The sequence below is a fragment of the Diospyros lotus genome, chromosome 6 (assembly GCF_014633365.1).
Source record: "Diospyros lotus cultivar Yz01 chromosome 6, ASM1463336v1, whole genome shotgun sequence".
In the NCBI taxonomy this organism is placed as follows: Eukaryota; Viridiplantae; Streptophyta; class Magnoliopsida; order Ericales; family Ebenaceae; genus Diospyros; species Diospyros lotus.
In genome coordinates this window covers 22288150-22303244 of record NC_068343.1, presented here as the reverse complement: position 1 = coordinate 22303244, position 15095 = coordinate 22288150, and the positions used below count along the sequence as shown (strand labels likewise).

The following is a 15095-nucleotide window of genomic DNA, read 5'->3' as shown; positions in this document are numbered from 1 at the left end:
TAATTGTCATAGCAATCGTGCGTGTCTCTTGTTCTACATCTAGAGATTTGCCTTTGCCCATGAAACATGAGTTTGTTTTTGTCTGGTTTGCATGCATTTGCTCATGATGAATTGTAATATTCTCTTTTTTGTGGTACATCATGTTATTTTACTTCTGTATGTATCTAACATATGCCTTTGACCTTCCAACATCAAGGAGTTCATTCTTGATATTTGAGAAGCACTGAAAGTAGACAATTGGCTTTAGCTAGTGTGTGCATTTTGTAAATAGTGTTTTTTGATGGATCAAAGGGGAGAAGAAATTTAGGATTCCTGCTATGCTTGAACCTTGTAGTCTCCACTGATTTATCTCTGCTGAACAATGCGTTCTTACATTTTCCCACTGATGTTGAGGTTGTTTTCATTGAGCAAATTTTGTACTTGTGTACCATATGTCTTCCTATAATTTCTTACTTTCCTTATCTTGCCAATGCTTTAGTACTTTTCATTTATGATTTTCTTGGGAATGTTTATTCCTTTACCGATTGCTCACAATTTATATTCTATTTTAGCACCACTTGAATGAGTTTGTCTCCATAACTTGAGAGTTGATCACAATAAGATTGGTGTAACTGACCTATGATAATTGGGTTTTGAACTTCAAGTCTAGTTGCTAATTACCCATTTCTAGTTGTTCAACCTTTGTGATCTTCTTGTAAACCTAGTGGTTTTTTTTCCCTTTTATATTTCCACTTAAGAAGTAGTTTTTGCAGCAGGTCTTATTATGTCTTGTAATTGGGTATGGATTATTGGAATCGTACAATGTATGTTGAGTTTCTTGCACCAGGCTTTTGATATATCATTTCAATTGCTATGTGTCCTTGCCTCCCTGGAACTATTTTGACATCTACTTGCCACAAGAATATATTTATAAATAACTTGCTTCATTGCCACATCACTACCTTGACTGGGCAGGGTGGTTACATAGAGACCCCCAACCACTGGTGAGTGGGTCTCACCTGAGCCGGTGAGAGAGACTTGCCCACTTAATGAGCAGGTCTATCTTGTTGCAGCAAGCTAGTGGGGCAAGAGGGATCCACCAAATGGGCCGTTCTCTCTTGCACACCTAGGCCTGCCTAAGTGTGCATCAAGATATGGGGCAGCAAGGCTTTGTACCTTTTTTCCTAGGCAAGAGAGACCTGCCCACTGAGTAAGTGGGTCTGTGTCACCAAGGCTCAGGTGAGTTGGTGGGTCTCTCTCTCTCTCTCTCTCTCTCTCTCCATGTCAACGCCCTGCTCAGTCAGAGCAGTGATGTGGCCATGAGGCAAGTTTTTTTATGTTCTTGGGGCAAATAAATTCCAAAATAGTCTAGGGGAGAGACAAGGATTTTTATGAAAAACTCGAGGTTTGAAGGTTTTGGGTTGGAGGGGTATGTCTTAAGAGGATACTCAGGAATTTTAGTGAGCAGCATTGAAATGAAATAGTACGTGCTCTTTCTACAAATCTTTTCACGGGATGACATTTAGGGAGATTTAGATTAAAAAATAATAAAAGCATCTACTGCTTGAGACAGGTGAGAGTGGATTTGGGATGATATACTGGTTGGTTTGCTGTGAGCTGAGAAACAGGATCTTCTTAGGAGACATCAAGTGCAATCTCTCTTTTAGCTATTCTTAAATATAATAGTTCCTACCGCTGTAAGTGAAAGATGATAGAAGAATTGTCAGAAGTTACCCTTTGAGTTCACTTGCCATTAGTGGGACATAACCAGATATTAAAATGAAAATTAGCAAGGTTGAATTTTCAGCTTATCAGTTCCCAAAACAGTGTCAGGAATGACTGTACTATGACTGGTAAAACATGTTCTTTCCATTGTAGTTATCATCCTAGTTGAAGCTGAAATTGGTTGGCTTTCGTGATGTAATACCCTGAAGATTCTGAAATGTTTTTCCATCCAAGCTAACAAAGTAAAAATGTGGAGATAATGGTATCCTTAACTTACATGTGCCTACAGGATGGTGACTATATATTGCCATCATATATATGATTAAGCTTGTTGCTAGCTACAGATAGTGATGCTTATTTGTGTGGAATTGCCTGCCCAACAGAATAGTTAAGGCTTCATTGGGGGTGTTTTACACACACATATGCATGTATAAATAAATAAATAAATATATGATAATCTCTTTTACAATCTGGTTTGTTTGCATTTTGTGTATCAGATTTCCTAGTTTATGTATATTTTCATGTAATTTCTTTTGCAGTTTATGCCATCCCTATGAGTTGAAAGTGAATTGCTTATTCTCTGCAGGCTGCCACATTAAAGGGAGAAGCACCTCCCGGACTCCCTCTGAAAGGGGCTGGTCAGGATTCTTCAGATGACCAACCAAAAGTGAGTGTGTGCCTAAAATTGGAATATCACATTCTGTTTTACCTTGTTATATAGAATTTGACTGGCCTTGTTCTAAACAGGTTACATGTGGTGGTGCCCCCAAGCCTAGTGATGCATTGTCTGGGGAACTTTGGCTAGTAAAGAAAGAAAGAATAAAGAAAGCCTCAGTTCATGGAAAATTACCTGGTTGGGACTTGCGTTCTGTAAGTTCTTCATTTGTGAACCCGTCCTTTTTCATGTTTCCTTCTTTTCATTTCATGACTGTCCTTTCATGAAAGATGTGGATTTGGAGCATTAATATCTACAATATACCAAAAAAGGTCCTAACTAGTGATCTTTGAAATCATGCCAAATCTTTTTTTTTTTTTATCAAATGTAAATATGTATAAAGATCAAAATGTACTGATAGCAGTGGTTAAAGGTTTAAAGCAGTAAACAGATAGCAGTGGCAATTGCTTCAGAAATATCCTTGGAATAATTACATTAAGGACTTACTAACTACATGCACCAATCAACTGACAGAAAGGGTTCAACTCTTTCCATAACTGAATGATCTTACTATTTCTGCTAGTAGCATAAAAAAAAATTGAAGTTGAACATTGGTGGAGAAGGTATTGTATAAAAACCTCATTTCTCTGGATAAAAGAAATAAAAATTGCAATTGCTCGTGCTCTAGATCTTAAGGATTTGTTATGATCTTGGTCATCAACTGCACCTCATCCCAACCAAGTTAGGGTTGGTGGCAAGAACAATTTATTTTGTTTCTTTCTTTTGCTACTGGTATATCCATATTTTATCTATGGTATTTTTTACTTGTGTTGCTTATGTGTTTTCGGTAACTGCAATGTTTTGTTTCTAGCAGCATTAATTAGTTTCTGTAACTTGGTTCTTGCATTACAGGTTATTGTAAAGAGTGGTGATGATTGTCGGCAGGAGCATCTTGCAGTTCAACTTATTTCTCACTTCTATGGTAGGTAACTTTGTCCTGGTGAATAGGTGTGTTAGGTTTTCAAGACCTTGGGCTCTTCAGCAGATTTTTTTTTTTTTTAAAATCGATGGTAGCAAAAACTCTTGGCTACTTTGTGGCTACATGTGGATAACAAGATGGCTTAGGAGAACGTGGGCTAGTTATGCATATTGCAGATTTAATTCAGCCTGCTGTAAATGAAGTGAGCATTGTTGACCCTAATGAATTTATTGTGCTAGCCACTTGGCCATGTGTTTGGAAACATGGCCGCAAGATCCTGACCAGATTGTTTATTTTGCTCTTGGGAACAAGGTTCAGACAGTATTTATGAAGCTTTATCACTTTTATATTGTGAACAATTTTTTCTGGCACATCTAATTTTTATTGGTAAGATAAACATGAAGAGGACAATAATTAGAACTGTTGAATTATTTGTGTTTATTTCTCCTACGAACTCTTTGATCAGGACATTCTTCTTTGCTGTAGCTAGACCAAATTCCTATTAATGCCCTACCCTATTACCTTAATCTTCTTTCTTGTTATTCAGTGGTGTAACATTTTGAGTTATGCCAAAATAATCTTGTGTTTCTAAACAACTTCACTTCATCAGTAGTGGTTAAAGTTTGTGCCCATGTGTACTCAAGAAGATATTTATAACTTAATGATTTTATTGCTGTGTTGGTTTGCATTTTATACTTCCTTTTTGCATTAGTGAGATTAATTTAGATATGATAGCATTTTCAGGCTCTTAATCTTTATTCAAATTTAAGAACGTGCTAGTTCTAGGTGGAAGACTTCCTCTTATTTTTTAATAGAAGGCATCAACTATTGTTTCTTTTTTCTATAATAATTTCCAGTTTAGCAATATTTCTTTTCATTGTGTTTACATATAGTTGTGCAATATCGTAATGTCTTTTCTTAATGGTGAAAAAGCTTTTGACAGCTATTTTTAATTCCAGATATATTCCAGGAAGCAGGTCTGCCTCTTTGGTTGCGTCCTTATGAAGTCCTAGTTACCTCTTCTTACACAGCACTCATTGAAACAATTCCCGATACGGTGATGTTGAATATTTATCTACTTAATGCACTAAAAAAATAAAGAAATCTTGCATATCATAACTTTGAGCATATTTATTTTGTTGTAGGCCTCAATTCACTCTATCAAAAGTAGATTTCCAAACATTACAAGTTTACGTGACTTCTTTGCTGCCAAGTATCAGGAAAATTCTCCAAGTTTTAAGCTTGCCCAGGTAATTGAATCTGTGAGAAGCACATCTCTGTAAATTCTTTAAGCTACTGGGATTCAAACTGTTCTTTGCATGCATGCTCTGACTTGCCTACTGGAAGAATCTTAATATTAATTTACTGTCTTGCCTTCTAGCTTGAATGGTTTCTTTTGCAGTACTATTTTCTCCTGTAATTTCTTGCTTTCCTGTATTAGTTGATTTAACTGGAAATATATTTTTCTAGGGACCTAAGAATAAGCCTGACAGGTGACAAGTTTGTAAACAAATTCAGAGAAGTACTATTCACTTTATTGATCTCAGAAATCCAATAAATTCCTTTTTTTTTTATATTTATGGTAAGAATGGGGCAAATTTTTAATATATGGCTTATTTTAAGACCTTAAATATGTTATGCTGTGCCTATTCACATTCCAGTTGTCATTTTCGTCTGAAAATCTTCCACATAATGTTAATCAAATTCCAGGGCCAAATCATTGTGTCAATAGTGGGGTAAGATGATTATTTGATACAATAAGGAGAAGCCCAGAAAAATAGCAGAGAAACTAGAAAACGAGCAAGTAATATGTTTGATCCATAATGTAAAAGAACAAAACTGATTAGCATATTTAAGTTAGGAAAAACTCCAAATGGAATGTAGTCTTTTTATCAGTAGGTTGAAAGATCCAAAATTGACAAGCATAATAAATGTTATCCAAAAATGAATTGAGTAAATAAAAGCTTGAATTGAATTTCTAACAAACCAGACATACAAGACATAATTATTTTATTTGGGAATCATATATGATTGCCTCTGTTAACAACAATCACTGTCCTTAATTCCACTAGGTGGGGTCACATTAATTCTGGGCCTCGAACATGATTGCCTCTGGCATTTGGTGCTAAAAAATTATTTGAGAAGACAAGTACAAGCTTAATTGTTTTCCTTAATTCCACTCATTTTATTAAAAATATTGTTAAAACAAATACATTGGAGCTAGTTTTTTTTTTTGGCTGCATTATAAATTCCTGTAATTTTGCTTATTTGTTCTAATTTATTTTAGGATAAATTCCACTTAGATCCCTTTTTAATGTCATTAGCAAACTTATCAAAATGATCTCATTATTAACGAGCCTCAAATACTAAATTTTAATCACAAGGGGTTTGGGTGGAATTTATTCTACTTTTTTTTAATGCCATTAGTAGCTTGACGTAACAAAGAGGGTTGTTTAAAAAAAAAAAAAATTAAAAGTAACAATAGTAAAACATGGTGACCTTAAATACTAAATTTAAACTGCAGGGGGTCTTTGTAAAAATGGCCTAAACACAGGGAGTTTGGGTGAAATTTACCCTTTATTTTATGATATGATATTATTGATAGAAACTGATATTTTTCTTTATTTCTTTCCTGGAAATGGATTTTGATCTTCCAGTTTTGATTAATGATTTCTTGTTGCAGAGGAATTTTGTTGAAAGTATGGCTGGCTATTCCCTAGTTTGTTACCTTCTCCAGGTACCATTTTTCTTGTTTCCCTCTAAATGACATGGTTTTCATGTTCAAATAAGTTGTGGAAATCGCAATGTTGTGATCCAGACATTATATCTTTTACTGTGTAAAAGCATGCATGCATATGTAAAACACATCAATTGTACTTGATATTTCTTACTGTTAATTCTTTTCTGCTGCATGCATAAGCTTATTTTCTATCTTTGTAGGTTGCTAGGGGTTGCTGGCAAGATTTGCATGAACTCTACTGCCTAATATTCTCCTTGCTTATTTTGATTTGTTACTTCTATTTTTCTATTTAATTATTTTAAGGGGATATGTTCATTTGTAACTTTAAATGTTGTTTGTTGTCATATCGTTTTGTATTTCTAACACGAGGCAACAAATTGGGCATTTAGAAGGAGATTTCTCATTGATAACATTGTCACAGTAAAAGGTGCAATTCTCTTTATTGCCCATTGTCAGGAACCCTCATATTCTATAAAGGGATTCCTATTTCCTTTTCCTTATTCCTTTTTGTAATTCAGATGTAGGCAGTTGTACCCTGTAGTGGCTTGGATATATATAGGCAGCTAAGCCAGCTAAGGGTAATATTCTAACAGAATTCAGATATTTTGGACATTCTCTCTCTCTCTCTCTCTCTCTCTCTCTCTCTATTCTTCTTATCTCTCCCTCTGTTCTTCTATCTTTTCCTTCCCAAATTCTGCCTTAATCCCCTAGAATTGAAGAAGAATTGCTTGTCGGATCTTAGAATTCTGACACCATTATGTTTCCAAAGTAATGTAATGAGATTTAACAGTTTAACATCGCCATGACATAGTAGGCTTACACAGTTGTCTTGTTAAGAGGCCTTACCTGGATGGCAGGGATGAAAATCAGAAATGCATCTTATGACTAAAATGTTATGGCTAGTGAATAGATTCTCATTTTTTCTATTCTACCAATTGAACAATCAAAAAGTGACATCTGGAAAACTGTCCACATTTTGATTGAAATATAGCCATGATTAACTGAATAGAAGGGAAAAACAAGCGCCCAAACCATCAATCTAGACCAGACAAGTTCTTGTGATCTGCCACTCTAATACGAAACAAGGTCACATGATTGCCTAGTTGACGAATCTTTGGCTTATGACTTACTTTTGAAATGTTGGTTCATGCTGAGAATAAGTGACAAAAGGTATATTGAGAGATGGTCTGCGTGCTCTTTTGCTGCAGTTGACTAGAGTTGAAATATAGCATTATTCTATTAGTTCTTTTTAGTTAAGTTGATACATTATGGCTTCTGTTTAGACGAACCAATAAGGTTGAGAGAGCAAATCTTTCTTTAGTTTTTTTAAATTTGTATGGGTTTTGGGATAGGGGCTGAGGTTGTATTTTGCCTATGCAAGGGAAACAGGCATATATGAAATCCCTCTCTCTCAAAATAAAAATATCCTTGTACCATGGCCTTAATAAAAACATTAACTTGTGTTGTCAAAACTTTAGCTGCAACTAGTTTTTCTGTCTTTATATTCTTCCTTTCTTTTTTTTGGCTGAAGGTTAAAATATGAATGCTCGACTTATAGAAAACAAATGAATATGCTTGTTGTCTTTATATTTTTATTCATTGCTTGCATCATTCTCTGATGGCTGTGTATGCAGATATGTTACCATGCATATCAAAATGTTAACTCCTGTTTGGAATTTCCTAAGAGGTTTGGAAAATCACATATTTACTAGATGAAAGTTTGATGATAAGAATTTGGTGGTTGTGGTATTGCCTTGATATGTATTATTCATTGTTTACACCTCCCTTCCTCTCTTGGATTGCTGTGTGTGCTCGCACATTTGTGATGCTGTGTGTATCAGAATGTTTACTTCAGTTTGAAATTTCATGAGGTGTTGAAAAAATCACACATTTTCCAGATGAAAGGTTGATGCTAAGAATTTGGTGGTTTTGGGATTGCCTTGATTCTTGAAAATGATTGACAGCATCCTTTAACTAAAATTTATATTTATCTTTTTACATCTAATTGTCTGGTTTAAAATTTTTCATTCTTATGTTCTCCCAAGTCACCTGGAAACTGATTATATCACAGCTAGAATGTATTTTATATTTGCATAAATTTTCACATTCCAATTAATTTGTACTCAAAAGATGTTTGGGGCTGATGATAAAAAGGTTCTTATGTATAATTGAAGTGTCTAATTGATTGTTTTCTAATGACCTCTGTTTTCACAGCCCCATTTCCCCTTTTTCTATTTGTAGGTTAAGGATCGGCATAATGGTAACCTTTTGTTGGATGAAGAAGGCCACATCATACACATTGATTTTGGCTTCATGCTCTCTAATTCACCTGGAGGTGTCAATTTTGAGAGTGCACCATTTAAATTAACTCGAGAACTTCTTGAGGTGTGATATTACTGTATGAAATCTTCCTAGGTTAAGATAATTATTGCCATCATGTGATGGAGAACATCGTACAATGTTGACAGTTTGGAGTCTTAGATTTTTACCAGCTTTTTTAAATTCTGTAACTAATTTGAATGCCCACTTTATTGCTAGGTCATGGATTCTGATGCTGAGGGGAGTCAAAGCGAGTTCTTTAACTATTTCAAAGTATTACTGAATAGTTATAAGTTGTTTGGCTTTAAACAGTTAAAATTTCAAACAGCTTTCTCATATTCGCATGACTTATTGGTTTTTGTCCTGCATGTTCAGGTTCTATGCATTCAAGGTTTCCTAACATGCCGTAAGCATGCAGAGCGCATAATTCTTCTTGTTGAGATGTTGCAGGTAAAGTCAGGTGACATGTTTATATTCCATGTTATTGCACATCTCACGCACCATATCATGTGTAGAAAAATCATTGCAAGGCACATGCCTGCCAATTTGCTGATGGGTTTTGACTAAATGAGTAAAGATGGTACGTGGGTTGTTAATCTTAGATGGTTCTGGTCCCTGATTTTGCCATACGTGGTTTGCCTCTGGTTTCAGTCAAAACCAATTCATTTAAAAATGTAATTCCTTGATGCATGTTTGTTGGCGTATGGGATAAAATGGGATACAATCTCCTGGGAATGAACAGGAGATTATGTACCATGTTGACTTCTCTCCCAATGTTAGTGAGCATAGGATAAGCATTAACTGTGTGTTTGCAAGCAATCAAGATATTCATAAAAGGAAAACAACAAAATTTGTCCCTTACAATATCCTATTATATATTGTATATTAATATATCTTTGTTTATAATAGTGGTTATATATTCTAATAGGATTATGCATAATTACATAATTATGTCATAGTTTAAAAATTATATATTATAATTATGTAATAACACAATTAAACTTTTCATATTTATCATAGAAAAATAACTGTACTATTTGTGTTCTATAATATTTTATTTATTTCTGTAATCTTTTAATTATAGATATTCTTATAGTTATGTTATAATTGTATGATTGATATACTTGCACTATTTCATATAATGAGCAAAGATGTTGTCAAAATAAATTATAATAATATCCGTGGGTAAGGTTATATACAAAAATAATTGTCGTGGGTACTTCACTAAGAAACTTGTTTACTAGGGACACCCTTTTCTGTAATTATAATAATATCTTAATTATATTTGACAAAAATTAGGAAATATAGTCATAAAAATGTAATTTATAATATATAAATATTGCTACAATAATATAAAAAATTGTATATATTGCCATATTAATGAAATTTATAATTTTGAAAATAAAACTGTTATTTTATTAATTTTGTAATAATTATAATAAATAATAGGTTTTTATTTTTTATTTATATGTTGTGTGTTTTATATTATGTGACAATATTTTTAAAAATAAAAACGTAATAGGATAATATATCTAAATCAATATCATATTATGCTTACAATAACTAATAATACCATACACATGTACATATATATACACACACATTTGTGTGAGGACATTTTGGTTAGTACAACAAGAACATAGCAAACCTTAATCACACTTGGTGGGATTGGCCATATGAATTCTAGCTTACACTCTCGGAGAACTTGGCATACAACTAAAGTTCCCTTAACAATCGTGATGCTATTCTCAAGTGTCTCGCATGCTCTTCCTCAATACAGGAGAAGGTCAAAATGTTGTCAATAAACATTATCACAAACTGATCTAATGTAAGGTCAAAGTATTTTGTTCATCAGATCCATGAATGTTGTTGTTGCATTAGTTAGACCAAATGATATAACCAAGAACTCTTAATGCCCATACCTAGATCAAAAGTCTATGTTGTATACGTCCTGCCCTTATTCTCAATTGATAGTACCCAGAGCTGAAGAAAACCTTCATCCTTGTAGTCAACTCACTCCACAATCCTTGGAAATGGGTGCTTATTTTTTATAGCTATTTAATTGACAGTAATCTATACACATTCTCAAACTACCATCTGTCTTCCTGATGGTAGAACCGTGGCTCCCCAACTAGTCCCTTCTTCACAAGCTCCTGAAGCTACTTCTTCAGTCCTTTCAACTTGGTTGGTGCCATCATGTAATGGCAGCAGAGGATTGTGTTTGTACACAACCTTATTTTTGTGTTCTAAAGAGATTGTTTCCACAGCTTCAACCCACAACTTCCCAGTAACAAAGGGGCAGCCTATCCCTTGCTACCAAGGACCACCTTTAAACTTGTATTTGTTAGTTTCATGGTTAATTTCCTTCAAAATTACACATACGCATTTTATGTTGTTGTGATGGCCTCCTTGTGGGCCAAAGATTCTTGTATTTTGTGAATTACTTTAATGCTTCATTTGGAACTAGGATTTGTGAAAGGAAAGGAAAATTAGTATTCTTACGTACTTATAAACTTGCATGTGCACACGGTATTTCCATAAAAAAAAATACTTGTTCTATACATAATCTAATAGCTTGTAGGTTACCACTCATCCACACATTATCATAATCACCAAAAAACTAGGAAAACTATTGTGTTTCTGCGGTGCAATGCCTAATGTTGATATGCACCAGAGGATTGTTTCTGAATGGAATGATTTATCTGAACTCTTAGGAAATATAAATTACTTACTGAAATTTCCTCTTTCAAATTTGGCAAAACACTCTTCCTTGATTGTTGGAAAGTTCAAGATAACTTCTTCCAGATCCACTCCATTGTTGAGTTCTATCCATTGAACTTTAGGCTTTACAGCACCCATTAATTAATGAGGAGCGACAATGGGTAATGTTGTTTAACTTGGGCCACCTAGTGGCAGCATATACTTGATCTCTTTTACTCTGTAAATGAACTATATGGGGGAGAAATGTATATCCGTGTTTGTTAACAGAAGATATTTTTAAAAGTTTTTAAAGCAATTGATTTTAGTTTTTGGGTATAGATTTGTTTAAAGAAAATGCAGTAAATTGACAACTGATGTCAGAAATCTATTGCAAGGATAGTGATCTTAGAGGAGCAAGAACAAATTTTTTTAAAGTTCATTGCCATATGAGCAACAACAACAACATATCCAGCCTTTATCCTCCCCACATAGTGGGATAAAGGCTGGATATGTTGTTGTTGTTGTTGTTGTTGCCATATGGGCTTAGGTTCTCACTTGTACAAGATAGAACTCACTCGTCAGAGCTCTAATGATGACCATGTGCCCCCCAAATCCCCCTCCTCGGGCACATGCCGAGGAAGGGAAGAAAGAAACTGAAGGCATCTAACTGGTGGGTTTTTTTACCCAATTAAAGAATCCTAGGACAACTAAAAACTCTTGGCATGCTAGCATTAATGGAAATAGTGAGACCAAGGAAATAGATACTTGTAAGAAATAATTGATTTTTGGAGAATATAGATTTTAACTCCTAATTCAATAAGTAATAACAAACTCCTATATAGTTATAGGCAAAAGGGGTCTTGATCTTTTAAATAATAGAAGGCCTCTAAACTAAAATGTAAATATGCTTACGACTGTGATGAAGTAGAATCCACTTTGTGGTCTTTTATCCCAATCCCTTTATTACAATATCATGTATTAAGTTTACCTCCACATAAATTCACATATCAAAAATTCAATAGTGTTAGTAATTTAGTGACTCTGTGTGTGTGTGTATTTTATCTATCAAGCTAGTTTACCATTCTTATCTCAGTTGCAATGTTTCACCAGGGGGAGTTTTGAAACAAAGGTCAAAAAAGAGTCCCCAGAAAGAATTGTTAATTTTACTGCCACCTGTTTTGCATACGTCAAGTGACCTTTTTTTATTGTGTAACAGGGGAACTGTTAATTGGTTAGGCCATCATTATGTAAACACCATGGTTGGCTGATATACTCTTTTCTTATATGATGTTTTGGTTCAGGATTCTGGTTTCCCATGTTTTAAAGGTGGTCCACGGACAATTCAGAACTTGAGGAAACGATTTCATCTAAGTTTAACAGAAGAGGTTTGATTTCTTTGGTCCAATCTCTTTAACACAACATGCAAAATTAGAATAGTATGGTTAACATGTGTGGTGATTTCTGGCAGCAATGCGTGTCTTTGGTGCTTTCTCTAATCAGCAGCAGTTTAGATGCATGGAGGACAAGACAATATGATTATTATCAAAGGGTATTAAATGGAATATTGTGAGATTGGATAGGTCTTGACTACATGATAATTGACATGGAAAGCCAGTTTATGAATCTTTTCTGCAAGAATTGCATTGAAGCGCTGTTTTATATATGTGAGCAGTTGATTCATCAGCAACCAATTTTGTCAAGGGCTAAAGTGTTATTATAGCAGTTAAGCTTGTCTTTTATTGGTGGAGGAGTTTGTAATTGCATCGGCACAAAAAACTTGGTGAAGTCTTCCAGGCAAAAACCAATTCAGCAGAAATTCTTTGCCTCTTTTCTTTCTTTCTTTCTTTCTTCTTAACCTCCCTTCCAAGAAAGAATTTGCTGGTTGAAGGGGATTTTGCTGAAATGTAACTTGAAGCTGACATGCAGCCTTTCTACCCGGTGTTTGTGTAGCACATATTGTACAGTGAGCTATTATATGGAGGGAAAAGAATTAGGTGTGGGACGTCTGCAAGCACCGTGTCTGTGTGTGCGTGTTGAGAGATCAAGGCATCCGCTGTCCCATGTCTGAAGCTGCAAAATGCTCCGCAATTTGTACATCTATCTTCAGATGAATCCTTGACCTCTCAGATCCATAGGAAACGTGAGATTATGTTTCTTCTTGGTTTCTGCCTTCTGATGGCATCATCTGTCGTGGGGGGCTTTGATTCACCAAACTTGCAGTAGAATTTGGAAATTACTTAAGAGAGGGCCGTTGGTTGTAGTGTGTATAATAATCTCCGTTGGTCACAGTTAATACATTTTTGGTTCTTGTGCTTAGTGTTGGGAGGTTGGTGGTGTTGATTTGTGATGCCCATTTTTTGTATGGAATTTGTTGTGACTTTTAGTGTCTTTTTATGTATAAACTGGGTTCTTGTATGTAGAGTCGGTGAAGATTCAGTGAAACCAACGCATTGGCTGGTTGGACATGTACTTCACTGAGGTTTTGAATGGTGTTACTATTTTCTGTATTTAAAAGAAAAAAGAAAGTCTATTATTGTGTCATTTACTTGTAACCTATAATTCTAAGTGAAGCTATGCAGTGGATTTAGATATCAAGGGTTTCGCCCTAGTATTGCATCATGCATATTGAAATATATCTAGGTTGATACCTAGTTGTGCTTTTAAATCTTGTTATTTTCTTCATCCTCGTCGTCATCACAGGGTTAATTGTAAAGGATGCAATGGACCTGGTTTGGTCTAGGACTGTTGTCCTTTTGTATATTTTTGTCTTTGTCCTTTTCACATAATGTTTTCATCTCCATAGTATCAAATACTTTGTAATACCTTGTATCACATGTTCCTCTCGATCAATGTGAACTTCGAAGAGATCACATGGACAGGGGAAGATCTTGAGGGATGAATTCATAAACATTTTAAGAATTCTTGGGGGCTCGAGAAAAGCTCAAGACTAAAAGTTGGCCACAATGAAAAATTGATAAATGTTTGGACATGTTGCAAGGGTATTTATGGAATTTTAGAAATCTATAGGGCTCAAGTGGAATAAAAAGTGGTTCAAGTGAATTAAGAAAAGTTATTTGGGGTTCATATGTGATTGTAGAAAGTTAAGTGAGATTGTATAAAGACATATGGATAATATGCAAATAGTGTAAGTTATATGATTTAGGGTTTAAAGTTTAGTGAGATTATATAAATTCACGAGAAACAATGAGAAAAAAGAAATAAGAGAATAAATTAAGGGTTTGGAGATACCAAGAGAGTTTGCTAGAGAAGAGAGATCGTTAAAGAAAGACTTATGGGTTTCATAGTTGAATGAAATAGTTTGTCATATCACAAACACATATATATTGCACATCTTCTATACACATGCACTTATGGTATGCCTTACTAAACTTATGTACTTATGTCTATTTTTTCTCTATTGTATGTTCTTTATTTCTTGATTAGTAGATGCAGGGATATCCAACGAAAAGAAGATGGTGGTCAACTAACTCAGTAGGTTAGTCCATGAGGGTTGTCAAGTCTCGATAGGTCGAATGTTAACTTACAATCGTTTGACCAACTCTCCTTGTATACAAGTTTACATTGTTGTGCACTAATTGGAGGTTAGTTGTTTTGTAAGTCAAATTTAAGTTTGAAAATTATGTATGCAGGGCAAGAGGCTCGATGTTTTAGCTATATACTTACCTATGATGTAAATGTTGTGGTCAGTCAACGAAGTCGAATGTCGTGATATGCATGAATAGGGTGGAATCATGAAATTGTTCAGAGGTAGAAAACAAGAAAAAACTCACATTTTCTTGAAGTGAAACTATGCAAAGGAAGTACTTACTAGGGAGCATCTTCCATTCCACTACAATCTTTCCTAATCTGGATAGATTTAATACCAAATCTCAATGAGTATATAGATTCAAATATAACCTGATTATAAATAAATTTGGTATTTGTCATATTTGAATCAAATTTAAATATAAATAGTGATCGAGGAAGGGTTAGTGCAT

At 34.5% G+C, this 15095-nt stretch overlaps 1 protein-coding gene across 2 annotated transcripts in view; it reads left to right on the top strand.

Annotated features, from left to right (window-relative positions):
• LOC127803793 (phosphatidylinositol 4-kinase beta 1) overlaps nt 1-13638 on the top strand; it is a 44402-nt gene extending 30764 nt beyond the window's left edge. The window contains exons 6-16 of one of the 2 annotated variants that reach the window (XR_008023575.1): nt 2291-2371; nt 2452-2574; nt 3272-3341; nt 4298-4395; nt 4484-4588; nt 6022-6075; nt 8320-8463; nt 8617-8670; nt 8773-8857; nt 12399-12482; nt 12566-13638. Coding sequence is in view for 1 of the 2 variants with exons in the window: in XM_052340284.1 (XP_052196244.1) it covers nt 2291-2371; nt 2452-2574; nt 3272-3341; nt 4298-4395; nt 4484-4588; nt 6022-6075; nt 8320-8463; nt 8617-8670; nt 8773-8847; nt 12399-12482; nt 12566-12667 (990 nt within the window). In the remaining variant the exon portion in view is untranslated. The remainder of the gene's footprint in view (nt 1-2290; nt 2372-2451; nt 2575-3271; nt 3342-4297; nt 4396-4483; nt 4589-6021; nt 6076-8319; nt 8464-8616; nt 8671-8772; nt 8858-12398; nt 12483-12565) is intronic. The other variant, XM_052340284.1, reaches the window with a different exon arrangement.
• Nucleotides 13639-15095: the final 1457 nt, after the last annotated feature.